The sequence below is a fragment of the Rhamphochromis longiceps genome, linkage group LG17 (genome assembly GCF_057381845.1).
Source record: "Rhamphochromis longiceps isolate RC_006_pf linkage group LG17, R_longiceps_female_GT1.1, whole genome shotgun sequence".
Lineage (NCBI taxonomy): Eukaryota > Metazoa > Chordata > Actinopteri > Cichliformes > Cichlidae > Rhamphochromis > Rhamphochromis longiceps.
The window spans coordinates 18,394,837-18,421,331 of NC_140573.1; the positions used below are offsets into that span (position 1 = coordinate 18,394,837).

General features: G+C 43.6%; 2 protein-coding genes across 3 annotated transcripts; one reads left to right on the forward strand and one right to left on the reverse strand.

Moving 5' to 3' along the window:
* Window positions 1–963: 963 nt before the first annotated feature.
* On the reverse strand, window positions 964–18,137 carry parp12b (poly (ADP-ribose) polymerase family, member 12b). Its single transcript, XM_085386215.1, has 10 exons — window positions 18,069–18,137; window positions 15,314–15,434; window positions 14,769–15,220; window positions 5,230–5,365; window positions 3,428–3,692; window positions 2,910–2,981; window positions 2,139–2,265; window positions 1,896–2,064; window positions 1,669–1,789; window positions 964–1,344 (listed from the first exon to the last, which is right to left on the reverse strand). Exons 3-10 carry the CDS (start codon window positions 15,101–15,103, stop codon window positions 1,229–1,231), a joined length of 1,341 nt encoding a protein of 446 aa, XP_085242341.1. The 5' UTR covers window positions 15,104–15,220; window positions 15,314–15,434; window positions 18,069–18,137; the 3' UTR covers window positions 964–1,228.
* Window positions 18,138–18,325: 188 nt separating this feature from the next.
* Window positions 18,326–25,989, forward strand: ovch1 (ovochymase 1). 2 transcript variants are annotated; one of them, XM_085386214.1, is made up of 13 exons: window positions 18,326–18,473; window positions 18,692–18,787; window positions 19,691–19,874; window positions 21,421–21,496; window positions 21,916–22,105; window positions 22,187–22,326; window positions 22,458–22,608; window positions 22,685–22,726; window positions 22,869–23,088; window positions 23,199–23,356; window positions 23,443–23,541; window positions 23,683–23,816; window positions 24,858–25,989. In XM_085386214.1, the coding sequence occupies exons 1-13, from the start codon at window positions 18,434–18,436 to the stop codon at window positions 25,017–25,019; spliced, it is 1,692 nt and encodes a 563-aa protein (XP_085242340.1). In that variant the 5' UTR covers window positions 18,326–18,433; the 3' UTR covers window positions 25,020–25,989. The 2 variants fall into 2 exon arrangements, with proteins under 2 accessions (XP_085242340.1, XP_085242339.1); XM_085386213.1 differs by having other exon boundaries at window positions 18,326–18,787.
* Window positions 25,990–26,495: the final 506 nt, after the last annotated feature.

The following is a 26,495-nucleotide window of genomic DNA, read 5'->3' on the forward strand; positions in this document are numbered from 1 at the left end:
AGCGCTTCTTCTCACACACGGACCGTTATTTGAACCGGCACCGGCACAGGGCCAGGACAGCCGGATCTGACCATGAAAATGAAACAGCAGAGAACTGCTCAGCTTTTATTTTATGAAGCCAACAAAAACACACACACTCTCTCTCTCTTTCTCTCTCGCACGCACGCACACACACTCTCTCTCTCGCTCTCTCTCTCTCTCGCACGCACGCACACACACTCTCTCTCTCTCTCTCTCTCTCTCTCTCGCACACACACACACACACACTCTCTCTCTCTCTCTCTCGCACACACACACACACACACAAACGCACAGACTCTGCTCATGTTTTTATGCTTCATGCAGACCTGGGCCACGGGCACAGCGGTACACTGGTTAGCAGGAAGGTTGTGGGTTTGAATCCCGTGGTCAGTTGGGCTCTGCGTGTGTGTTTGGTAACAGCTGACTTAATTCAGGTGTGTGAATGTGAGTAATAAAGTGCTCTGATTGGTCAGTTAGACTGGAAAAGATTAAGATACCAACCAGTTTATTTGAATGCTGCTGTTTCTGTTGAAGGTCACCCTCCGTATTTTCACCTTAAAGATGAACTGAGCACTCCTACAGAGAACAGCTGATACTCGACAACAGTGCAGCCATAATAGAGGAAGCCTGCTCTGAACGGACCGACGTCACGGGCGTTCCAGTCTGTGCTGAAGTTTGAGTCTGCAGTAACTGCAGTAACGTTTCATATTTAGTTCAGTTAACGATCGCGGCCGTTTCTTTGGGTCTGTGAGGGGTCACCAGGATTCTGTGATCACATGACTCAATTTTCAAACTGTTGGTTTAAGGAAATTATGGATGAGGACACCAAATAAAAAGAAAGGTAGACTCAGAGTCTCTGACACCAGATCGTCCTGCAGCTGAGAGAGCCACAGAGCTCAAACTAAAGACATTAATAAAAGGCTCCAATAAGAATCACTCCATTTTATTTACAGCACCAAATTAACAACAGTGACCTCAAGGTGCTTTATATTGCCTAAAGCCCATACAAAAATAGAAATACAGGTAGAATAAATTTCCCCCACACAGGCACATACACACAGAGAAGCAGAAAATAATAGAAGTGGTTAACATGCTCAGTGAATGCATCAGTAATCATTTACAGACGTCCAGGAAGTGATGAAATCTTGAGCAGCAGCACCTGCTACTGTGATAAGGCACCCAGCCTGGTCCAGTCAACATAATCGGGTCACATTTGACTTCCTAACACCGGCACCTGCCTCTCCACCTCCTCCCGGGAGACGAAGCGAGGGCGACGGCGGACTTTCCTCTTGGTGTTGTGCTTGTGGTTCCTCTGGTACATGTCTGCAGAGAGAGAGAGAACATGCTTAGACACCATCAGGAAGCGGTAACAGAGGAACACACTGGGACCTGAAGCCTAAAGGCTGGGATGTGTCTATGTGCTGAATCAGGGCATGCCATTGTGTCTGGGACATTCCCAAAATTTCATTCTGGGATTCTGGAAGTTTCTGTTGGAATCGTCACCTCTGACTTTCCTGCCCTGACTGTGGCACTCACTGTGGAACTGTGAGTCCCCACATGGAGGGATGCTGGACTTGTTCTGGGCCTAACCTGACCACTTCATTAACTCACAGTTACACCTGGGATGCAGGTGACAGGAAGTAGTACCTTTGAAGCTGATGATGTACTCTCTGTAGCCTTTCACCACTCTGACTTTAGCTCTTCTGTCAGACAGGTACTTCTTCTCCAGAGTGCAGGATGTCTCCGATGTGGAGCGCAGCTTCTCATCCTGAAGGACGTACGAGACAGACATCAGACCTGGAGCTAAATAAACATTTTCTGTATTCCTCTACAGCTCGCTCCCACACAGTGATCCTAAAGGTGCTCCAACTCACCAACTCTCCATATTCCACCCAGTTCCCATGGTCCCCCTTGTAGTACCACAGCCATTTGGTGGTCAGTGTGTAGTATAACGGCTTCTTCACGGAGGAAACTGTGGAGAGACGGCGAACAGGCTGCATCCCTCGAGTCATCGTGATGAAGTCGATGGTCTGAACACCAGCGCTGAAAAACATGGCAGCTGTGAGTGGCTGATGCATGAAAAACATCAACAACTTGCACTCATTGTGACCTCTGACCTCTCAGTCCTGGACGGGTCACAGAAGTCTCGCTCAATGTCCTCCATGTTCTGCAGCTCCGTCCAGGTGCTGCCATCTAGAACCTCCCACTTATACGGCAGGTGGAAGTGCACCTGCAGGCACGAGTCTGCAGAGAGACCGAAAGACTGAGGCGAGGCCAATGAGCACGAACACGCCCACAGAAAACTCAGCGCAACCAGCAGGAAATCATAAAAATCACACAATCATACAATCACAAAATAACAAAAATGATATTAATAATAAAATATTAATAATTAAAAATAAATAACACAATCAAACAGGACTGTACAGATGAAAAATAAAGTAAATCAAAACAATGAGCACAAAATAATACATTTTTCCCCCACTGGCAGATTTGACAGAAAACGTTATCTAGGAAGACAAATTTGAATAAATTATAATTTATAAACTTCAACTCTTTTGAACATGATGTCATGTATATACATTAAATATTTGCACTGAAGAAGATTAAATAAAAGAAAATTTGATATTTTAAACTGTATGTTTCCAGAGAAACCAATCAGATGCCAGCAAGGCACGAAAAATATTTTAGGTTTTAGTGAGAAAACAAATAAATCTTTATTTATAAAGAGTGAGTCAGCTTCATGTTGGAGTCTGTACTTCTACCCTGTGCTGCCACCTACTGGATGCACACGACTAAGTGCACAGCGGGAGGCTGAAAGAGACTTCCTGTGTGCCGTTTCCTCTCAGCCAATCAGATCCTCGCATGAAGAAAGTAGGAGAACTCACCCTGAAACTTGCATCTGTTCCTGAAGAAGTGCAGGCAGATCTCCAGAGAGTGAGACGGCTCAGGAACAATGTCTGAAACATAAAGAGCCGAAGTCACGGTACAGAGCGCCTCCTTGTGTTCACGTCAGTAAAATGTAATCAGGTAATAACACACACACATAGACACTGAACGCCATGTATGAAATCTGAATCTTGTGTCATGTTTATGGATAACCTCCTCATATTTGTGTAGCATTATCAGATTATCACACTGAAACACCAGCTTCGTAACATTATTTATATTTTTGGCAATTATGACTTCAGTGAGGAGACATTGTTGTGTCTGTGAGGCAGTATTCGCTTGTATAAAAGGCTTTTTTTCTTCCATATTTATGGAATTATTTTCTCCTCTTTATGGAGCAGATTTCTAATACTGATCTGACTTTTCCTGATCTGCAGGTTTCCTCCTCTATCCTCACAGTGATTAGACGGTCAAGGTTCTCAGGATCAGCAGGTTCTGTTTCAGGCTTCAGTCTCACCCATGGAGGTGGTGGAGGTGGAGGCCGCTCTGAGCTGGTGGATGTTGCTGTAGATGGAAGGCAGGTTGTGGATGATGTCACAGCTCAGTCCTCTCTCCTCCAGCATGTGGCGCCCGTGCTCGTCAACGGCATGCAACCGTTTGCACTTTTTTCCAAAGATGCAGTCACCCTGCACGAAGTGCTGACACAGGTGCACTTTGGTGCAGTCGCCCTGGAAACTACAGCAGCCGTGAGGCCCCGAGCCTTTGTTATAGTGCACACACACCTGAGCGAGCGAGCAAGCGAGAGCGAGAGAGAGAGAGAGAGAGAAAACATACAGAGCCTTCATGATTGGGTTAGAGAGAGTGTGTGTGATTTTTTTAAGGATCCAGCTGTCAATCACATTTTTACTGAAAGTCCCTTAAAAGCAGTGTTTGTCACAAACGTCACAAATGTTGAAGTGATGAAGTAAATGCAGACTCAGCTAAATCGGATACATAAATGATTAGAGTAAGGGTTGTCAAACTTACAGCCCGTGAGATACATTCATATGCCAGTCACAGCTGGACTGGCCATCGGGCATTCCATTTGCCCGATGGGTGGATGGTGATTTCTCGCTTTTAATGGGCCGATGTTTGTTTTGGGTTGTTTGTTTGTTTTGTAAACAATGGAAGGTGGTGGATTGGCCAATTGGTCATGATCTACTCTGGGCTGGACCAATTACAATACATCCGTATTGCGGTGAAAAGGAACGCGATTTGTCCCGTACTTCAGCTAGAATGAAAAAAGAGACAACGCTGGAGTTATACTGCGTCTTTACGCTGTCAGCTGCCTCTTCTTCTCTCATTCTCTCCCCTTCCCTCTCATGTTGCTACTTCAACCATGAAACTGATCAATGATCAGCTGATTGGCTTTTCTGTCTCAAGTCTCATCTCTCTTTGGCCCACCTGTTTGGCCCACTTTGCACCAGAAAGAGGAAACCACCAGATGTTGCGCTAAACAACAGCAGCGCGTTTAAGCTTGATCAGCTGTTGTTAGAATTTATTTAATATTAATTTCTAGTATCAGCTGATGTTTGTTGGAGCCACAGCTGTAACAGCTGCTGGTTTGGATATGTGGTGAAGATGAAACCAGGAGATGTCCTTACTGAATCATCAGAGTTGAACAGGTGGTGGAGAAACAGGTTTACCTTTTAGGTGACAGGAATGATTTGAAGGGAAGTTATGAACTGTTTCTGAGAGGCAAATAACACCAGGATCTTGTTCTACATAGCTGACAGCTGGTAACTGTTCAGGGGCGGGTCTAGCAAAGTTTTGCCAGGGGGCCAGGTAGGGCATTAACAGGGAAAGGCGGGTCAGTACGCGGGAGTCGGGTCTTCAGCCTTTTAAGTGGTCCAACCCACTTAAAAGGTCAAAGTTCGCTTTATGTGGCCCGCTGTGTAAAATGACCCCCCTGCATTAGTTTCTGGTTACCTGAGGATCCTCGGTCATGTCCAACTTTCGATTTTCATTTTTCATTTTTGATTTTTGTTTTTTTTGTTTTACTTTCAGTTTCAGTTTCTTCTTCTGTGGATGTTACGTGACTAAAGAAGCTCTGTGTCCTCATGTGAGGCAAACAAATGGTGAGTCTGTTGCCATGGTGATCTCATACATGCTGCGTTTCATCACTTTCTTATTCACTTTTTTTTTTCTTCAGGAGCGTCCCACGAATCTGTGCACAGTTGCGTTTCTTGTGTAAAGGGCAGAGTCGTTTCATCTGCTAACACTGAGCACGTCTCCTGAGGAACAGCCTGTGACGTCAGGTGAGTGAGGTGTGGGCGTTACCTCGGGCAGCAGCGCCGGGTCGTTGAGCAGCAGCAGCAGGAAGAGCTCGTCCTCGTTTAGCTGCTGCAGCGAGCACTCTTTCAGCAGCCTGGAGTTATGATCAGACCGCAGGTCGTGGGATGATCGACATGGTTTCCTGTGAGGAGGTACATTTACCATCAGCTCCTCTCACCCCGCTGTCAATACCAGTCAATCAACCAATCAGTCCATCAGTCAATCAATCAGTCAGACAGATAGATAATGGATCAGTGGTGCATGCTGTAGCAGGTGAGTGTTTTCAGGACTGAAGCTGGTTTGTGATGATCGTCTGCAGAATCAGTTAGCATGGTGATGCAAACACGTAGGAAGTGAAACTTCCTAGTGGCAAGTGCTACCCTAAAAGAATCCCTTGCCACCCCAAGTGCCACCCCAGTTTTGCATAATATGACAGTGTTGTTTATTAAAATAAGATAGCATTAACAGTTTGAGCGTAGTTACAGTGAATATAAATGCTAAAACTGAATATATTGCATAGTGTTCTCCCCTCCACCATTAACAAATGGTTCAGCCCATAGCGGGACCGGCTTTTTTCTTGTTTTCAGTAGCAAGCGATGGTTATGCTTGTGCCAGAGCACATTTTGAACAACACCATGGGAATTTCGCTTTTTACACAGGTGGTTGGATGTTACACTGTGGAAATGGAAGGCACAGACCTATGCCCTGATTAGGAACCTACTCAGTCCGGTCAAGCCAGGGGATCGTTCTTATGCTGAGTTGGTGGGATTATTGAACAATCATTTTCACCCTAAGCCGAGTGAAACTGTGCAGCGGTGGAAGTTTAACACACGGAATAGAAGGCCGGAGGAAAGTGTGGGCGATTATGTAGCGGAGCTAAGGAAGCTCGCACAGGACTAACTTTGGAGACTCCCTGACAGTGATGCTGCGGGATCGTTTAATATGTGGAATAAGCGACGACAGAATACAGCACAGATTGTTAGCAGAGGATTTGCTAACATTTGAAAAGGCGCTGAAGTTTGCTCAAGCAATGGAGGCTGCTAACAGAGACATTGTGGATTTGAAGAGCATGACGGAACAGTCGCGATTCACTAAAGGATTAGGAGCGGTGAACAAGATGGAGGACGGCGGCTCGACGTCACAACAGGTTGTCAGGAAGTGCTACAGATGTGGAGGGCTAAATCATGTGGCCAAGGACTGCAGGTTTGTTTCAGAAAAATGCCACAACTGTGGAAAGGTGGAACACATAAAAAGGGTCTGCCGAATGAAAATGGAACAAAAAGGAGGGCGTGGCAGACAAGGTAAACAAGCCCATTTCTTGGAAGAGGAGAATGTGGAGAGTGAGGAAGAAAGAGCTGAAATGCACCACATAAAGGCAAGTGTGACTATGTATAATGTGCATGAGGAGATTAGCATCCCAAGGGAAGAACCCATCAGACAGAAGCTAAAAGTAAATGGACAGAATGTGACATTTGAAGTAGACACAGGCTGTGGTTACACTATCATGTCGAAGGAGTCATTAAAAAAACTTTTTGAAGGCAGTAATGCGCCCAAAGTAAGCAAGTGTGGAATCAAACTGAGAACGTATGGAGGCCACAAGGTACCCGTGTGGGGAGCAGCCCAAGTGCAGGTGGAATTCAGAGACAGTAAGAAAACACTGGATGTGGTGGTGGTTGAAGGGGCTGGAACTAGTTTGATGGGTCGGGGATGGATTAAGGCCCTCCAATTAGACTGGCAACCTGTACATAAGATAGAAGGCAGAGATGATGCCTTACAGCGGATACTGGCCAGACATGAAACAGTGTTTAAGGATGAGTTGGGAACGCTGAAGGGGTTTGCAGCAAAGATACATGTAGCCAGTGATGCCAAACCGTGCTTCTATAAGCCCCGATCAGTTCCGTTTGCTATGAAAAAGAAAGTGGAGCAGGAACTGGAGAGACTGTTGGAGGAGAAGATCATCCAACCAGTGAAATTCTCAGAGTGGGCCGCACCCATTGTACCCACACTAAAGCCAGACTCCAGCGCCAGAATTTGTGGTGACTACAAACTGACTGTTAACAAGGTGTCGCCTGTAGAACAATACCCCATTCCACGAATGGAGGACATGATAGCGGGGCTGGCGGGAGGAGAAAAATACACCAAGTTAGATATGAGTCACGCATACAACAGGTTGTACTTGATGAGGAATCTAGAAAGTATGTCACAGTGAACACACACAGGGGTTTGTTTACATACACCAGGTTGCCATTTGGTGTGAGTTCAAGTCCTGCCATTTTTAAGCGCACCATGGAGAGTGTGTTGCAAGTAGGGCTGGGCCATATTATACCGTTCACGGTAATACCGGTATAATGTTAGGCAACGATAGGAAAATGAAATATCGCGATAGAATGGGAGTAAAACGCGCATGCGCAGTGTCTTTGTTTACATACGCACATGGCCGATTGTTGAGTGAAACAGATGATCCAGAATTGGTTTGTAAAAATGGTGCAACTTCCGTGATGTGGAACTGGTTTGGTGTTTGTCCGTCAGATACACAACAAAGCACATTTTTTTGCAGAACATGCAAGCGGCCGTTGTTATTGTCGTATTTGTCGGACTAAGATGCTCTTAAATCTGGGAGTAATCTGGGTCCTAAACTCCGTATGCTTCAGGTCAAACAACACTGCAGCATCACTTAGAGTTAAAAACTGTCTAAATTCTTTCATCTTTAATAAAACGATCAGCATTGCTGCTTTACGAGGTGTAACTATAAAGTTTAACTTCCAGGCATCCATGAAAACAAAAGTTATTACATTTAACGGAGTTAGAAGTTAGCAGGAAGCTAGCGGAAGTTAGCTCGCTAGTTTCGCTAGTTACCTAAGCATGATATTGCATGTTCTGACTGAGAGATTTCTGAAAAAAATCAAACGTACAGCTCTGCTATCACTTCCAACATAAATGAAGACAGGAAACTAAACAGCAGTGACGTTTGTAGGGTTACTGAAGTTGGGCTAGCTGGTATATAATGATGTGCTACGTGATCGCTAGCGACACAGCTATGTTAGCATAACATAAACAGTGAAGCTGGAGGACGAACACTAACACTTTTCCACTTATAAAAGTTAACGTGAAGGTTCTTCATGGTTAGAGACAAATGCAATCGCATGGCAGGATGCTGTAAACGGACCAAACTTCAGTCAGGAGAACAACTGAGATAATCCATCCACAATACGAGGTTAGTCATTAATATACTGCAACAACATGGGAATAGAGCAGCTGCCAGAGAATTCAACATTAAGGAATCAATGGTACAGAAGTGGAGGAAGCAAGAAGAATGAGTTTAATAAAGTTTGATTTATCTGACTGCTTTGTTTCGCTTAATGTGCCTTATAATCCTGTGCACCTTATGGTCCGAAAAATGCGTACTGCACACTGCAGTTTAATGTTGCAAAGCACCTCTTTTTAACTTCAGTGGATATTATACATGGTTATGCTCAGGATATGTCAGCCCATTTCTAGTGGAAATGCCTTTTGGTTAAACTTTCAGCAAGCAATTTGCATTTGTACTGTTACATTTTTATAAAGCTTTAATGTACATAAAAACCAGCTTCTTGTTTAAGTGAATATAAATGGAAGGTTGTCTTTTTGCGCTAGTAATGTTGTGGAGTTGTATTTTGTCTCGCATCAATTATATCGTCGGTTATATCGTTATCGCAAATTTTCAAATATATATCGTGATAAATATTTTTGGCCATATCGCCCTGCTCTAGTTGCAAGGTCTGACCAATGTCGCAGTGTATCTGGATGACATCATCCTGACGGGAAAGAATGACAAAGAACATCTTCAAACACTGGATGGAGTGCTGCAGCAGTTGGAGGAGGCGGGCCTGCGCTTAAAAAGGAGCAAATGTCAATTCATGGAGAAGGAAGTGACATTTTTAGGACATCGGGTAGATAAGACCGGTTTACATCCAGTGCCAGCAAAAGTGAAAGCAGTGCAGGAGGCGCCACCCCCAAAATCAGTGACAGAGCTCAAAGCTTATTTGGGGTTGTTGAACTTCTATAATAAGTTCTTGCCAAACTTGTCCACACTGTTGGCCCCACTGCACAAGCTTCTGAGAAAGGGGGAACCATGGTGTTGGGGACCAACACAGGAGAAGGTTTTCTGCAAATCAAAGGAACTGTTGCAGTCAAGCAGTGTATTGGTACACTATGATGAGCAAAAGGATTTAATTCTTTCTTGCGATGCGTCCCCCTATGGAGTGGGAGCAGTACTAGCTCACCGCATGCCAGATGGTCAGGAAAAACCCATTGGGTTTGCATCGCGTACCCTGAATACAGCAGAAAAAAACTACTCACAGCTGGATGAAGAAGGATTGGCTGTAATATTTGGTGTACAGTATTTTCATACGTACCTGTACGGCAGGAAGTTCATGATTATCACGGATCATAAGCCATTGATAAGTTTGTTCCATGAGTTGAAGGCCGTCCCTCAGATGGCATCACAGAGGATCATGCGATGGGCGGTGTTATTAAGAGCCTATGAGTATGTCATTAAATACGGAGAAGGCAAAAATAACAGTAATGCTGATGGTCTGAGTCGTCTCCCTCTTCCAGAGAACCTCCCTAAAGAGGTGGCAGCTGAGGACCAAGTGTTGATGGTAGATCAGGACCAGGAGGGCGTGATGACATCTGAGCAGCTGCAAAGATGGACAACCAAAGATCCCATACTCTCCAGAGTGCGTGAGTATGCTTTGAGAGGATGGCCCACTACGCAGCATCCTAATTTTCAGCCCTACAGACAGAGACAACAGGAGCTGAGTGTGCAGGATGGGTGTGTGCTGTGGGGGGCGAGGGTGGTGATACCAGAACGATGTCGACGCCCCCTTTTGGAACAGCTACATCAGTCACACCCAGGAATGAGCCGCATGAAGGGCCTGGCCAGAAGCTACATGTGGTGGCCGCATATGGAGAATGACATTGAAGACAAGGTGAGGTCCTGCAGTACATGTCAAGAACATAGACACAGGCCGCAAGAGGCACCGCTACACCCCTGGGAGTGGCCAGAAAAGCCCTGGAGAAGGATACATATCGATTATGCAGGCCCGTTTTTGGGTAAAATGTTCTTAGTAATAGTGGACGCCTACTCCAAATGGTTAGATGTGTATCCAGTTCCATCCGCTACAGCAGCTGCAACCATAGACTGCCTGAGAAACTGTTTCAGCACGCACGGCCTTCCTGAGATGGTGGTCTCAGATAATGCCCAGTGTTTTGTAAGGGCACAAACTAAAGAGTTCATGGCAAAGAACGGAATCACTCACGTCACCTCCGCTCCATATCACCCAGCATCCAATGGGTTAGCAGAAAGAGCAGTGCAAACGTTCAAAGAACTCATGAAAAAGAGTACTGGAGACACACTGGCAACCAAGTTAAACAGGGCTCTGTTTAGTTACAGAATCACACCACAGTCCACAACAGGGAAGTCTCCCGCTGAGTTGATGATGGGCCGGAAGTTGAGGTGTACTCTTGATCTCATACACCCTGACTTGAAACAGAAAGTGACAGCAAAACAAGATAGCCAAAGACTGTATCATGATAGACATGCCAAGGAGCGCATGTTTGTTATTGGAGACACAGTATATACCAGAAACTATGGCAGAAGACCCAAATGGATACCAGGACTTATACAGGAGATGACGGGGCCTGTTTCCTACTTGGTGATGCTGGGCAATGGGACAGTGGTGAGGCGTCACGTCGATCAGCTGTTTGCCCGCCTGGAGCCGTGCCTGGCAGCAGGAATGCCTGAAGGCCACCCAGGCGAGCCCCCAAAGGCAGCCCCAAACATCAGCGCTGAGACAGGAGACGAGGATGAGAGACACATGGAGGTGCAAGTTACACCAGTGGTGAAGCCACATATGGAGAGTAGTGATTCACTGGAATCACCTGCCACTGGGTTACGGCGATCGCAAAGAACCAAGAGACCGCCGGAGCACCTGAGAGACTTTGTGCCGTGATTACGGTGAACTGTTATAGGTTAACCTAAGACTGTTGGACTAAAGGTTTTAAAGAAATTTAAATAAAGGCTGGGGACGGGGTTGTTGCATTTTTATAAAGGTGAAGTTTTTGTTTATGGGTATTTTCTGTAGTGATTAAAACTACAGAGTAGTTCCAGTTTAAGGGGGGAGGAATGTTATGTTGTGGCAGGGATTTGTCCACCAGGGGGCAACAGTTGTTGGAGAGCTTTCACTCTGTGGGGCGCATGTCCCGGTTCTCTTAATAAAGAAGTAACTGTGAGCTAAACATGGTCTCCGTGGTTCCTTAGTCTTAGGATATCACAAAAGCAAACCAACAAACACGAAAACACCAGATATTATGATACAGACTTATAATTTGCACCGATGTTTTTTCGAAATTCTATACATGAAAAGTGAGCGCGAGAGCCCTCGGTGCGCCTGCTCGCTGCTGAAGTCAAAGTAAACTTTATTGTCATCTCCGCTACATACAGGCCAGTATATAGAGAGACGAGACGACGAGGTTCCAGTTACAGCAGTGCAAGTAAACACAAAAAAAAAAAAAAAAAAAAAAAAAAAAAAAATTATATATATATATATATATATATATATATATATATATATATATATATATATATATATATATATATATATATATATATATATATATATATATATATATATATATATATATATATATATATATATATATATATATATATATATATATCGCTTTTACTAGTCCCTAAGGACCCCAAAGCGCTTTACACATCCAGTCATCCACCCATTCACACACACATTCACACACTGGTGATGACAAGCTACATTGTAGCCACAGCCACCCTGGGGCGCACTGACAGAGGCGAGGCTGTGAAGTTATTCTCTGAGCTAAGTTGTACACAAGTACAGGATGTCATTTGAGAGTTGTTTTTTTTCCAATACTTAATATGTTTTGTCTGTGTGTGTGTGTGTGGGGGGGGGGGGGGGGGGAGTGTCCGCCCAGGGCGCCAAACAGGCTTGGACCGCCCCACTGCACATGACTGATGTAAGCTGACATAGCAACAAGCTGCAGCCACGCTCAGTCTCTATTTCAGCCCTCATTGAAAGTTCGGACTTCAAAGTTTTTACATTTTAATTACAGGCCAGTAAATCCAGAATTATGATATATATATATAAGCCACGCTTTTTTCTAAATACTGTCGTCACGTTTTTGTGTGTGTTTTAAGCGTTTTCTAAGGACAGCACGAAAACCGTAAAGAAAGAAATAAAGCCACATGTTTCCTATCGGTGGAAAAACGTACCATGTCGACCAATTTAAAAAAAAAAAGTCAGCACGTGGGATTTGGTTGTGTTAAATTATAATATTATTTTATGCCATGTTATACCCCTAATTAAAGGCTGTGAATTATTATGTAGTCTTAGTTTGCATTATTCTCCTGAATTAGAAGAAGCTGATAACTATTGCATTCGTTAAATTGATTTGCATTACATTAGACTGCTGATTTATTGTGGATGAATGATATTGTTTTATGATGTTATAAGAAATACTGTTCGCAGAAAGTCATCGCCTTATTTGTCTGATTAGAAGAGAACGGAACATGCTGGAGTTTTCTGCCCCATCTCAGCAGGAGCAGATAAACAGGGAGCCAAGGTCGTAGCTTAGGCGCCGTGTGAGAGAAAGCATGTGAATGTTTAGGCTTTTATGATAAGGTGGGGACACCAGAGGCTATAAGAGTTTGATCAATGCTCCACCATTTTGAGATCTGAGGCTGTCTGCATACAGTGTCCATCTCCCACGCGTGTGACTATTAAAATCATCGTTTGACTTAACCCGGCCGGACCAGTGTTGTTATTGTGGTTTTTCCTCTTGTCTCCATCCCCAATTTTGAACTCGTAACAGCTGTTTAGGAAGAGGGGAGAGTTTTGGGAGTGACGTAACGGCAGCGAGAGAGAGCGAGCGAGAGAGTTTTAAGATGTGGGAGATTTGTGACATTTAGTGTGGAGTGTATACTTAGTGTGTTGTGTAGTCGTTGTTTTGTTTTATGTGTCAGTGAGGGCACTAATGAATGTCACAAAGGCACATTTGGAACGTAAACACTGAGTAGAAAACCAGCGGAGTGATACACCTCCTGTTGTCAGGCCTGCAGGTTTATCCCTGTGCTGTTCTCCTCTGTCTTTTGGTGGACAAACTTTTTTTTTTCTTTTTTTTTTTTACTGGCACACATCTTATTGCAATACCTGATTGTTCTCTCATTTTAGTTTTAGTAATATTTTAAAATGGTTGTACAAAAATGAAAAAACAAAACGGCAGGTGTATTGGCTGCATTTTTATAATATAGTTTAATATAATTTTTATAGATAAATTGTTGTTTATGTTTACAAAATGTACATTTTATATTTGCATTTCAAGTTATAAAAATGTACTCAACATGTCTGTGTTTTTTTTACAGTAAAGAAATACTACTAGGATTTTAAGTTCTTTGTGTGATTTCAGATCAGTAATACTAATGCAGTATGTCAGTGGAAAAAAAACAAACAACTAAATTCAGTTGAGCTGAAAAGAATGATACCAAACAAGGCAAGGGGAAAAAAATAAAACGAAACAATCTGAGGGTGAAATACAAATGTAAACTCAAAAGGAGTCAAAAATGGCCGTTTGTATTTCAGACCTCAGTGGGTGAATCCAACAAATCATGAAAAATTAGGTTTAAATTTTCATGACAGTGCAGATTTCTGACATTGTGTAATTTAAGCATCTAACAATGTGATTGTTTTCTAACAAAAAACAGTGTGAAACTTAAGTTAGACTTGTGTTTGTAAATGAACCGCCCCATGTTGTGTAGCTTTCTGGATTTTATACTTATTGGGCTACATATTTATTTATTATACAGGCTATACAGCACATAACATCAAAACTCACATGTTTTATGTAACTAAAGTGTGTAATTATGTGGGCTACAGACAATAATTAAGTTATAGACTATATTTATATGAAAAACGTGTATACTTACTGCATTTGATTTTAACCATACGTAACCACCTGCATATGTGTTTGAGAAAAAAAAAAAAAAAAAAAAAGGCTTTGATTTTGCCACCCCATTTGATTTCTTTTCCACCCTAAGAAAATTTCTCTAGATCCGCCCCTGTTCCTGTGGTCTCATTTCTCAGGAAAACAAAACTCATCTGACAATCAGCTGGTTGCTGACGTCACAGTGACGTCTGGCAGCAGGTGTCAGCTTGTTTCCTGTCAGCTTTAGAGACAACACCCACCACCGACAATAACAACAACAACAACAACAACAACAACAATAAGAATAATGATGAAGATGGTAATAAGGATGATGTGTGGATGATAAAGATGATGAAGATAAGGATGTCTCTGTTGCGGCGGAAACTTTTGTTTCTGTTTCATTTCCTTAACTTTCGTTCAGCCTCTCTCTGTGTGTGTGTGTGTGTGTGTGTGTGTGTGTGTGTGTGTGTGTGTGTGTGTGTGTGTGTGTGTGAGAAAGAGAGAGAGAGAGACACACACGCACGCACGCACGCATGCACACACACCTGCCCTTGCCGAACTTGCAGGTTCCGTAGATGTAGAATCTGCAAAGGTGCAGTTGGTCACAGTCTGCGCACGGCTCCCCGAGCCGGTGGCTCACGCACACGCGCAGTGACGTCTGCGCCAGCACCGTGCAGTCCTCGGGGCGTAGCCAGCCATCCGTCTCCGGCCCACGGACCAGCAGGAAGCGGGGATGCCCATAGACCAGCTTGCAGAGGAGCTCCTCGGAGACACGACAGAGTCGCCGCAGCTCCTCGTATAGCTGCGGGAGCCGCAGAGCTCCTCCGGCGGCGCACAGCAGCCTAGTGGCCTCAAAGATCACTCGGTCGCACCCAGACATGCTCTCTGCTCGGCGTCCAGACTCCGACTGAGGACGGGGGAGGCGGACCGACAAGCATGTGACAGCCGGGCTTCCGCTCTCAGTGACGTTTAATCGCGGAGCCTCATCAGTTTGTCACTGCCACAATAATAAATACAGGCGAGCACCATATAACACAACCGGAAATAAAGTAAAATACATGTCAGTCACATTAATAAACAAACTGCAAACCCAAGTGTCTGCCTCTCTCTCCGGAGCAGGTGAGTCCTGGTTCGAGCACAGCTCTGGTCCTTCATCACTGGATCATCACTTACATTTATGAGCGCCAGTAAACGCGTCACTCAGTGTTTCACTGAAAGAGTTCATAAAGCTTACATGCAGGATTTATTTCACCATGTGATCATCCAGTTGTCTGTGCAGCAGTGTACGGCGTGTCTGTGCAGACGTGTTTACACTGCTCGCTCCGTCAAAGGACCACCACGAGAGACGTCGTTACTTCAGTCTGAGCTCGTGGTTGTCGTGAACGTTTAGCTTTGTCTAATTTGTGTGCAAGCGCCATGAACCATAAATTGAAACTCTTCATAAAATGACTGTCACGGTCCATTTTACTGTGTTACCGGTGACAACACCTGGGCCCTATTTCAGGAAGCCGGTTTAGAAAACTCAGAGTTAAAAATGATACACGGGGTTGAGTAACCCCGAACTGTCCAACTCGGAATATTCGGTTTCAGAAAGGCTGATAACAATTAGTTCAATCAACGCGGAGTTGCTTTAACCCCAAATTAAGCGCGCGCACGAGGATACATAAAGCCCTGATTAGTGGAGCGCAGATTAAGCGAGTCACCATGGAGACGGAGGGAAAGAAGGCGCGGTCAATGTATCTTACAGCGCTTGAGGCCGAAATTCTGATGGCAGTATATGCAGATAACATGCAAATTTTGCGGAAAAAAAGTAACACAGCCTCAGCTGCAAAAGAAAGGGAGCATGCATGGCAAAACATAGCCGACAGAGTCAATGCGTGAGTGTTAATTTAAACATTGATCTAGGGATTTCCCACCCATTTAACACGTTATTTTATTTTATTATATTTTATTTTATTTTTTATTTCATACATTTTATTTTGTGATGTGATGTGAGCGCAGGTGCAACCCAACAGGCCCCAAACGTTCCTGGCAGCAAGTAAAAATGAAATATAAAAATATAGTCCAAACAGGTAAGGTGTAATTGTATTATGAGCCATAGTGCTTGGTCTGTTTGTCCGATGTAAATCAATTGCAGTTAGAGGCTACATTAATTTTCTTTCTGTAAGCTGTAACAGCAGTCTGGCGAGGAAGGAGCGGCTAGCCGGTCCAGCGGGCATGTGGTGTGGAGGTTAGCCGGATAACACGGAACCAGTCGGTTAAATCCAATAACAGACCTTTATTCGCCGTCAGCAACATTACACTTTATAAGCCAGGTCTCCTCGGCTGTACTCGTCCGAACCTACATGCGCGGGGATTGGTACCACCAGCGCCAGCTTGTCACAACAGTAAGTAAGGTGCTTTCTTGGAGCATGGAACATGAGCAGCATGAAATGGCTGCCGCTAACAACTCACACACCCACTAGGAGACCCCCACAGCTACTACAATAGTTGGGCAACCCCCCCTAGTGGTGCTATAACCCAAAAGGTTTGTTACAAAGCACTTATTGAAATTATCTGAGCACATTACAAGTACATATTTGCTTAGTCTGTATGCTCATATGCGACCCGTTATAGCCACTAGAAAAAAAGTGGAGGCCCGAAAAACAGGTGGGGGTCCTCCACCACCACCACTCACAGAGGCTGAGCAGTTGGCTTCCACATTTGTGATAATGTTGGCAGCATCACATATGATCTTCACAGTGCAGAGAACACAAATTAGCATCCATTACTATAATGAAATAATTTGTTAGTTTGAAATGCTACAGGGAACTATGTACCTGTACATTAATGCTGTGGAAAGACTTCCTGTTCACATAGTCTCCTTCATTTACTGAAGGAGCAATGATTGGAATGTGAGTGCATCTATACAGCCAATCACGCCTGGGAACCGTGGGAATAAATGTAACATTTAAGTAGTAGTTCAAGTATCACCACATCATACATTAAGTTTTGTTCATCCTGATACCTGCAATTTTGTGGAATCCCTCTTTGATAAATCTTGTGGGTCTATGACCGGGGAACACCACAAACGAGTACAGGAGACGTTTCAGTGCAACTGTAACATTCCTGACTGCCCGACAGACGGTAGCCTTGGAAACGTGCTCAGCGTCACCAATATTATACAGAAAGCTCCCGTTTGCAAAAAACCGAAGTGCAATACAAATAATATGTACAGAACTGGGACAATGTCCGCGATGTGTCACATGAGCAATATTAGGCCTGAGGATGTTATTCAAATAAATTATAGATTGTGCTGAAAAACGGTAACGTTCACACAGGAAATCATCAGGAAATGATAAAATGTCCAAACGCGCTCTAATCACTCTCTCCCGGCGGAGAGCTCTGTGGAGAATTTGGGCTTCAACATCTACTGGCTCTTCAAGGAAGGGGCACGCCATGTCTGACACTTCCTACAGTCAGGTTTCTGACAAAGAGGCGGAGAAGGTCAGGGTTAGTTGAAGTAAACCTGCTAGGGGGCAGGTTAGCTTCACGGAGTGTGTCGTCATAGTAACTCACTCAGAATTAATCTAAACTCGCTTTGTGAAACCGAAAACCCAGAGTTTTCGTTAACTCAGGGTATACTTACTCAGAGTTTGCACTAAACCGGCTTCCTGAAACAGGGCCCTGATGCTCCACTCAGACCTCGGACTTGATGTCATGCTATCGTTTCTGAATGGTGGGATATTCAGAGGCTTTTGTGTCAGTCAGCAGCGTCACGCACAAAAACCTGCTGTTTCAAACGGCCCCACGCCGTGATGTGGCTGCTGCAGCAACACACAAAAACAGCTGCGCACTCTACTCACCTCCAGCACCATCAGCGGGACTGCGCTCTCTTTGATTTTATGCCTGTTCCATCCAGTGACGCGTGCACACGCAAAGCCAGCTCCAGCTACAATTTCTGGTAGAAGCTCCTCCCACTGACGCTGACATCAGCAGTACCAGTCTTCTAATGCAAGTGGGTCCGAACTGAAATCCTCAGTGGAAAAGGGACAACACAGACACTGGAGGACTCACCTGTCTCCCACCTGTTGTCACACTGAATGCTGCAGATTGACAGTGGAGGGAGGGGTCTCGTACAGGTGTGTGCAATCACACAGGTCAGGCTGATGAAGGTGAAGCTCAGCAGCGTGAAGCCTGTAAGTCTTCTGAGGGTGAACGTGAGACAGACATGCTGCTGCTGGTCGTCTGTGTTCTGTCGGTCTACACAGGTGAGACAAGTCTCCCCCCCACCACACACACACACTGCTAGTTTGTGTTTGTGCAGCCTGATCAGTCACCTGCTAGTAGGACTATTTTTGGATGCAGAGTTTACAACTATTACACCTGAGGGTGTCCTCGAGTGTCCTGAAGACACAGCGACTCCAAAACCGTTTTAAATGGTTTTTATGTTTGCTGTGCGTTACAGCTGTTAATATTTTGTTTGCAGCTGGAGGTTCGACACAGATCCAGAATCAGCGGAACCCCACTGTAAATGGAACTGCGCAGGAAAGCTCGCTGTTCTCCGCACGCTTCGGCTTCACAGGTGATCCACGCGTTAACGAGTCCGAGGTTTTTACGTTACACGTGGGAACCCGGTGATTATGGAGTGCCAGGACTGCCATAATGAATTAATTAAATACACCATTAAATAATTAATTAAATGTGTGAATAATTAATTAAACTGTGAAATACATGAATATTTAATTAAATGTGTCAATAATTAATGTGTCAATAATTAATAAATTAAACGTGTCAATAATTAATTAATTAAATATGTCAATAATTAATTAAATGTGTCAATGATTAATCAATTACATGTGTCATAACTATTTATTTATTTAATTAATTCCAATTTTAATTAATTATTGCCACATTTAATTAATTATTTAATGGTGTATTTAATTAATTCATTATGGCAGTCCTGGCGCTCCATGGGTGATATGAAAGATGCTCAGTAAAATGAGAAATAAAATGACCTCATGAAAAGAAAAGAAAATATATATATATTAAAAAACAAGTTTCTTTTACAAATATTTTTATTTTGTTATCGTTATAGGCTTGTAATAGTATTAAAATGGAAATATTTTAGTTTTTGAAGAGGAAGAATCATACGCATATGATTTAAACATTTTTTAAAATGCTTTTTTAAAGATAATTTAGAAATGTTACTTTTAAAGTATGTAAGTTTGTATTAAAACAGTAAAATCCTGTGAAACCCTGCCAGATCTTCACTGACAAATAAAAATGTTTCATGTTTTTAAATTGGTGCTGAAAATATTTTAACTCTTTATATGTTGTACCATGCTGCCTGTGCTTTTATTTTGAAGTTTCTCCTTAAACCCGTTGGCTTATTTATGTATTTATGGTCATTTTTCTGTAACATTGGGGGTTGAACAGTTTTTATCTGAAATAATTAGCTGAGCTCTCTTCTGACCTCTGCCCTCAGACCTCGCCGGGGTGCGCTCCTTCATGCTGGAGCAGGAGCTGGAAACCCGAATCATCGGGGGTCAGGAGGCCTGGGCTCACTCGTGGCCCTGGCAGGTTTCCCTGCAGCTCGCCTCCATGCCAGCCTGCGGGGGTGCTATCGTCAGCCCGCTGTGGGTCATCTCTGCTGCCCACTGCTTCGTAAGGTCAGAGGTCACGTTTGTTTTGTCGCAGCCTCTGCAGTTGGCTTTTTTTTTTCTTTTTTTTTTTTTTTTTGTAAATAGTTTAGAATAGTTTGAGATGTTCAGAGAGGGTTCCAGTGTTAGACCTGGTCAGATGGTAGCAGTAGTACATGTAATACATTTAGAGCGTTTTTGGCTCAGAACAACCTTCTCTGACACCAGGACAGATCCAGGATCAGGTTTATCACCTCTGTGTTTGACGTGGTAATCTGCAGCACAGGGGTGCTACAGGGCACGGTTCTCTCACCCTTCCTGTTTAGCCTGTATACTTCGGACTTCTGTTATAATTTGGACCATTGCCACCAACAGAATTTCTCAGATGATACAGCCATCAACGGATGCATATCATACAGGAATGATCAGGAATAGATGAGGGTCATCACTGACTTTGTTGGCTGGTATGAGACCAACGCACTCCAAATCAACGCCAGCAAGACAAAGGAGATGGTCATAGACTTCAGGAGGAAGTAAACCCCTACAAACACTGGTTAACATCCAAGGAGAAGACACTGAGATTGTGGACTTTTACAAGTACCTGGTTGTTCACCTCAGCAATAAACTGGCCTGGACTAAAAATACAAATGTCCTGTATAAGCAGGGCCAGAGTCAACGCCACCTGCTGAGGAGACTGAGGTCCTTCGGAGTCTGCAGGACTCTGTTAAGGACATTCTATGACACTGTGGTAGCATCTGCCTTTTTCTATGCAGTGGCCTGCTGGGGAGCGGATGCATGGACAGGAGCAGAACTGACAAACTGGTGTGGAGGTCTTATTCTGTGCTGGGATGTCCTCTGGAGCCAGTGGGCAAGAGGAGGATCTTAGTAAAGCTGACATTCATCATGAACAACCAACATCTCCCTCTACATGAGTCTGTGAGTGTGCTGAGCAGCTCCTTTAGTCAGAGACTGAAACACCCTCGCTGCAGGAAGGAGCGCTTTCGCAGATCATTCATCCCAACAGCAGTTTGACTCTATAACTCCTCAATCACAATGTCATGAGTCACTGGACATTGTGGACATCTACGGTCACAACTCATGCATAATGTACCTTTATATGTATGGACATGTGCAGGTGTATGTGTATGTATACATATGTATATTTAGTGTGTACTTGTCTATACTCATAGATATCTATTACTTAGTAATAGATATGGTAGAATAGTGAAATTTATGTCTTGCATATTTCCACAACCCTCTATCCATAATCACATACTGTGTGTGCCGTTATAGTGTATTATTTTACTTATTTTGTATTTATTGTGTTTTATTTGTATTTTTTGTGTTTTTCTTCTGATATCTGTACCTGAGCTGAGGAAATGCACAAATTTCCCTGCTGTGGGATCAATACAGTCTTATCTTATATCTTATCTTACTGAGTACACATCAAACTAAGTCAGCAACTTTATTTATATGGTATAATAGTAACAGTCACCCCGAGGTGTTTTATGTTGGAATGTAAAGACTGTACAATAATACATCAGTACTAAGTATTATGTCATGACTTGTGTTACAGGCATAATAAAGTATCCTTGTGGATGGTTCTTGCTGGAAAACATGACCTGGATAAAGCTGAGGAGCCTCAGGAGCAGGTCAGGCACTGAACTGTAAACTCTGTTTGTCATCAAAAACGTCAGCTGAAGGCTGATCAGTCGAGCAGCATTGCAGACAGCAGTGACTCTGTGTCCAGGGTTTAGAACAAAACTTAAAATGTGGGTCATACCATCATGTGCTAACACACTGCACAAGGATTTTTGTCACTTTGCAAAAACAGCAGTAATAACCTAAGACATTGACTGCATAGCTTATGATGTTTTAAGGAGGAATAATAATATGATTGCTTTTCATTGTCATTTATTGTTGGGTTGCTGAGGAGCCTCGGTCTGTGGATATCTGGGTGGGATCGGAGTTAGGCTCCAGGCTGTGTTCTCTTGGTTCTTTGTCTGTGCTACCTCCAAGGAACCAATCGTCCTGATGTGAAATGAGAAAATGTTCCCATCTCTCTGCTTAGCTGGTGGGAGTCTCCATGATCTTCATTCATCACAGCTACAACACTGAGTCTAAAGAGAGCGACATTGCTCTGGTGAAGCTGGAGAAACCACTGGAGTTCAACCACTTCGTCAGACCCATCGACATCTGGATGACGCCGCTGCCTCTGCTCATGAAATGCACCATCACTGGCTGGGGCTCCACCCGAGAGAGTGAGGAAATGTTTGCTGTACACAGGAAGCTGGGGTTCTTCAGGTGTGATCTGAGCCTTTGTGTTCTTTCTCCATCGCCAGATGGCCCTCGAGTCAACAGACTGCAGGAAGTGAATGTGACCATCCTGCCCTCGGATACCTGCAACCAGTACTACCTAGGCAGGATCAGGCCCTCCATGTTTTGTGCTGGGAAGGATGAAGGGGGACTGGATGCCTGTCAGGTACAAGCTGAACATCTGTGCAGCCTGAAAACAAGGAATGTTCATCATGTGGACCAGGAAACCTCAGTCAGCATGTATCTGGAGAGTATTGAGAAACTCGTGTGGTGTCTGTGTTCCTGTATGTGTGTCAGGGGGACTCTGGAGGTCCTCTGTCCTGCTTCACAGGCACCAGGTATGAGCTGGCAGGTTTGGTGAGTTGGGGGGTGGGTTGTGGTCGTGCCAAAAGACCTGGAGTGTACACCAGAGTGCAGCAGCATGTTCAGTGGATGTCTGACACCATGGGTGAGTTTCAGAGTCCACGACCTTTCTACACCTGCAGCAGGTGGAGTCTGTTCTGAAGGACTTCTTCCATTTCCAGGTGATCAGGCTCAAGTGTCTGAAGATGACCTCATAGAGGAAGGTAAGCTTTTTCTTTTTTCTTTTTTCTTTTTTTTTTTTAAATCACACCATCTTTAAACTGCAACAGAAGATCCACCAGTCAGTGTATCAACATGTAGTTCAGGTGTTTCTATTTTGTCCCTTCCTGCATGTGGGGGTAACAGAGGAGTGCGGTAAGCAGCAGAGCTCCGGCTGTGATCAGACTCCCGGCCTCGCCGAAATCTCGCTGTCCGTGGACGGCGTGTTGTCCGTGGTGAATGTGACTGAGTCCTGCCCCTTCCTCTGGCCCTGGCAGGTCAGCCTACAGTTTAATGGTCGCCACTACTGCAGCGGCGCTCTGATCCACCCCCACTGGGTTATCACCGCCAAACACTGCGGCGTCAGGTAGTCCTGCTACCATTAATACTGGCTCCAGTACTGCAGTGTAATCTGTCACGTGTCAGCTCTGCTAATGTTCCTACTGACGACGACGACGACTACTACTACTACTGCAGGGCTAAAGAGGATGTGGCAGTTTTGGGGCTTCATGACATTAAGTTCCTGCCAGTTCAAACCATCCTGGTGGACAAAGTCTTTAACCCGCCGCAGAAAACGGGCTTCCCCCCAAAGTCTAACCTGGCACTGCTTCACCTGAGCAGTGCTGCCAGACTTGGTGAGCCTGAACCTTCAGGAGATTTGACTCTGAGAAGTCTTCACTGTGTCTGAGAAGTCTTCACTGTGCCCTGACTCTGTCTACAGGTTCTGAAGTGTCTCCAGTTTGTGTCCCTGATGAGGATGATGACCTGGATGACACCTGGTCTTGTATCACAGCTGGCTGGGGAGCAACTAAAGCGAAAGGTAACATCCTCATTCCTCCTGCATAGTGTACAGAACAGGAACAACCAGTAGTTTGGTGTGTGATCAGACTGAGTCATGTGACAGGACTTCAGACCTGTGTATCCTGATCGTACTTTACACTGACCCTTCTTAATTTGGTAGAGGGTGTTGATCCAGACCGGCTGCATCACGCTGGGCTCACACTCGTCAACGCAACCTCCTGCAGGCAGAAATGGGGAGGCTTCGTCACTGACTCTCACATCTGTTCACATCCTGCAGGCTCCACATCCTGTATGGTAACTAAACCCGACATCGGTTTGGTGTTCCTTTCAAAGCACAGCTGTCCGGCACAACTTCATCTACTGCACACAGCAGTGGATACCATTAATGTTCAGTGTTGGTGGGAGCTGTTTTGACCACCTGTAAAGCTATTAATACAGGATGGATATCCATCCATGTAATTTATCAGTGAAACATCCTCTTCCCTTAAAGATGCATCACTGAACACAAGCTTTGTGAAGAAAGAGAAATGACATCACTGAGGTGCTTTAGGTGATTTCAGGTTGTGGATTTTCCATTTTAAACATTTATCAGGGAGGATAAACAAATTTTTATTTTTTAAATCCTAAAGCTATTTTGATGATCTGGACACTCCTCATTGTTAGGGACTGTGATCGACTCTAAACTCCACGATCTCATGTCCAGTCTGTGGTGCCTCTCTGTAATCATAAGCTGTTCTTTAACTCTTTACAAAAGTTGCTTGGGTTTTACCTTAATCAGTGTTTCTTCCAGAAGGAAATGTTCCAAGTCTGAGGTTCATGAGCCTGTAGCTCCAGCTGGGTCCATAAGTACTTGAACAATAGCATAAATATAAGAACAATTTCTCAAATTTATAAAAATCCCCGTTGACTACTTGCTGTGTTTCCTCCTCGTGATGCTGTGCAGGTCTTTACTTCAGCACTTTCAGATGCTTTCTGGCTCTCTGCCTTCAGTTTGGTATTTAATGCCCAACTGAGGGTCTAGTTTGCTGCTTCATTATCAATAAATGTTCATCATTCATATTTTGTGTCTTGGCTGTGAAGGTTAGGCCTGCTGAGTATAAAAATGTCTGTATTTCATAAACAGTTACTGTAATATTTTGTTAAACCTCTTGATTTAGAGCTAAAAGTCTTCACTTCAATGTTGATTAACAAAAACATTGTCCAAATATTTATGGACCCAACATGGCTGACGTGGAAGACCTTCAGCCCTTGTGTGTGTGTGTGTGTGTGTGTGTGTGTGTGTGTGTGTGTGAGAGATGATAACCATCAGGAGAAACTCACTCTTTGTCTCTGCAGGGAGACGCTGGAGCACCACTCTTCTGTCAGAAATATGGCACCTACTTCCTGTTTGGTGTTGCCACATGGGGCAGCTGGCACTGCGACTCAGAGAAGCCAGCCATCTTCACCAGAGTGTCAGATTATCAGTCGTGGATCAGAAAGATGATTTTCAAATTCTGACTGAAAATAAACTCTTTAATCAAGCTGACTTTTACTCTTCATCACACATTCAGTCCAGATGTTCCAGTTTTACATCTGGTTGGTTGGTCAGCCATGGTTCCAAGTTTTAAATTAGATTTTTGTTTTTATTATAAATCTCTTCAATCTGTCAGTTTCGGTCTGTGGAAGCAGATCATTGATCCTTGCTATAAAAAGGATCAGAAACGTTTTCTTTGACACGTCTTTGTTTTTCTTAAATACAGTCGCATCTTTGAGTCTGAATCTGGATTTGATTTTTTTTAATTGCTGATGCGTTGGACTCTGGAGCAGCTTCATAAACCGGGTTACAGATGCTGCATCATCCTCTTTTCATGCCAACCACAGGCACAGCAGGAAATGCCTTAAATAACACCCAAAACAAAAGCTGCAACTTTGTAGAAAAGACTTGGCTCAAACTCACCAATAAGTCCTTATTAAGTGTTTTAGGGTAATTATAGTAAATGCATGTCTATAAATCCATTATTTTCTGCTGCTTCTCCGGGTCCTTCCATAGTCCAAGCAGACTCCCAGACCTCTTTGTGCCAGCCGCCTCCTCCAACTCTTCTGATGCGAGTAAAATCACCTCATTGACAGGCAAAATAACTACTGAGGTAAAGTGGAGATGAAAAGGGGAAGAAACGGAGGTAGAACAAACTCTGACTTTGAGACAGGCAACTTTGAGTCTTCACTTCATCTGAAGCTATAACTTTATGATATCATATTTGCTTTTTTTTTTGCTTTTTTTTTTTAAACTGTGTAATTCAAGCTTTTTTCAGAGCTTCTTTTATATGTGTGTAACCAACAACATGAATCAACAGACCAACTCCTGACAGGTTATAATGGTCAAATTAATCAGTTACATCTAAACGTAAAAATAACACATCCACCTCTGAGGATTTAAAGTGAAGATTACCAGCAGTTCTCCATCACTCCACAGGGTGAAGCTGCAACACACTGATAATCATAGAATTTACACTTGATCATAGAAGCAGAGTATGCTGTTTATGTGACTGTAAAGCCAACTTAGCTTTATTTATAGAGCAACAAATCACAACAAGGGGCTTTATAATGTAAAGACAACAGCTATTCCAGTCCAGAGGGATGCAATAAAATATGCATTTATAAATTAATTTTTAATTGTATTTATTTAATACAGTAATTTATTATTTAACAATTTAGTTTAAAATTAAAACACTTAAAATGAATGATTAATCCATTAATAAATACTTCAAATCCATGTTGGATTTCACAAAATATTATTAAACTCTCAATAAAAGTCTCATTTCAAAAAACAATTTTTAAATCCCAAATTAGCAAACAGATTTTTTTTTAATTCAATTTAAAAAGAGAAATAAAGATTTATTTAACATGGCAGTTCCACTCATTTTCAAATCCATTTCCCTTTCCTGTTAGCTCACAGACTAGCTATTATATTAAATGGATGGAAATGAAGTTTAG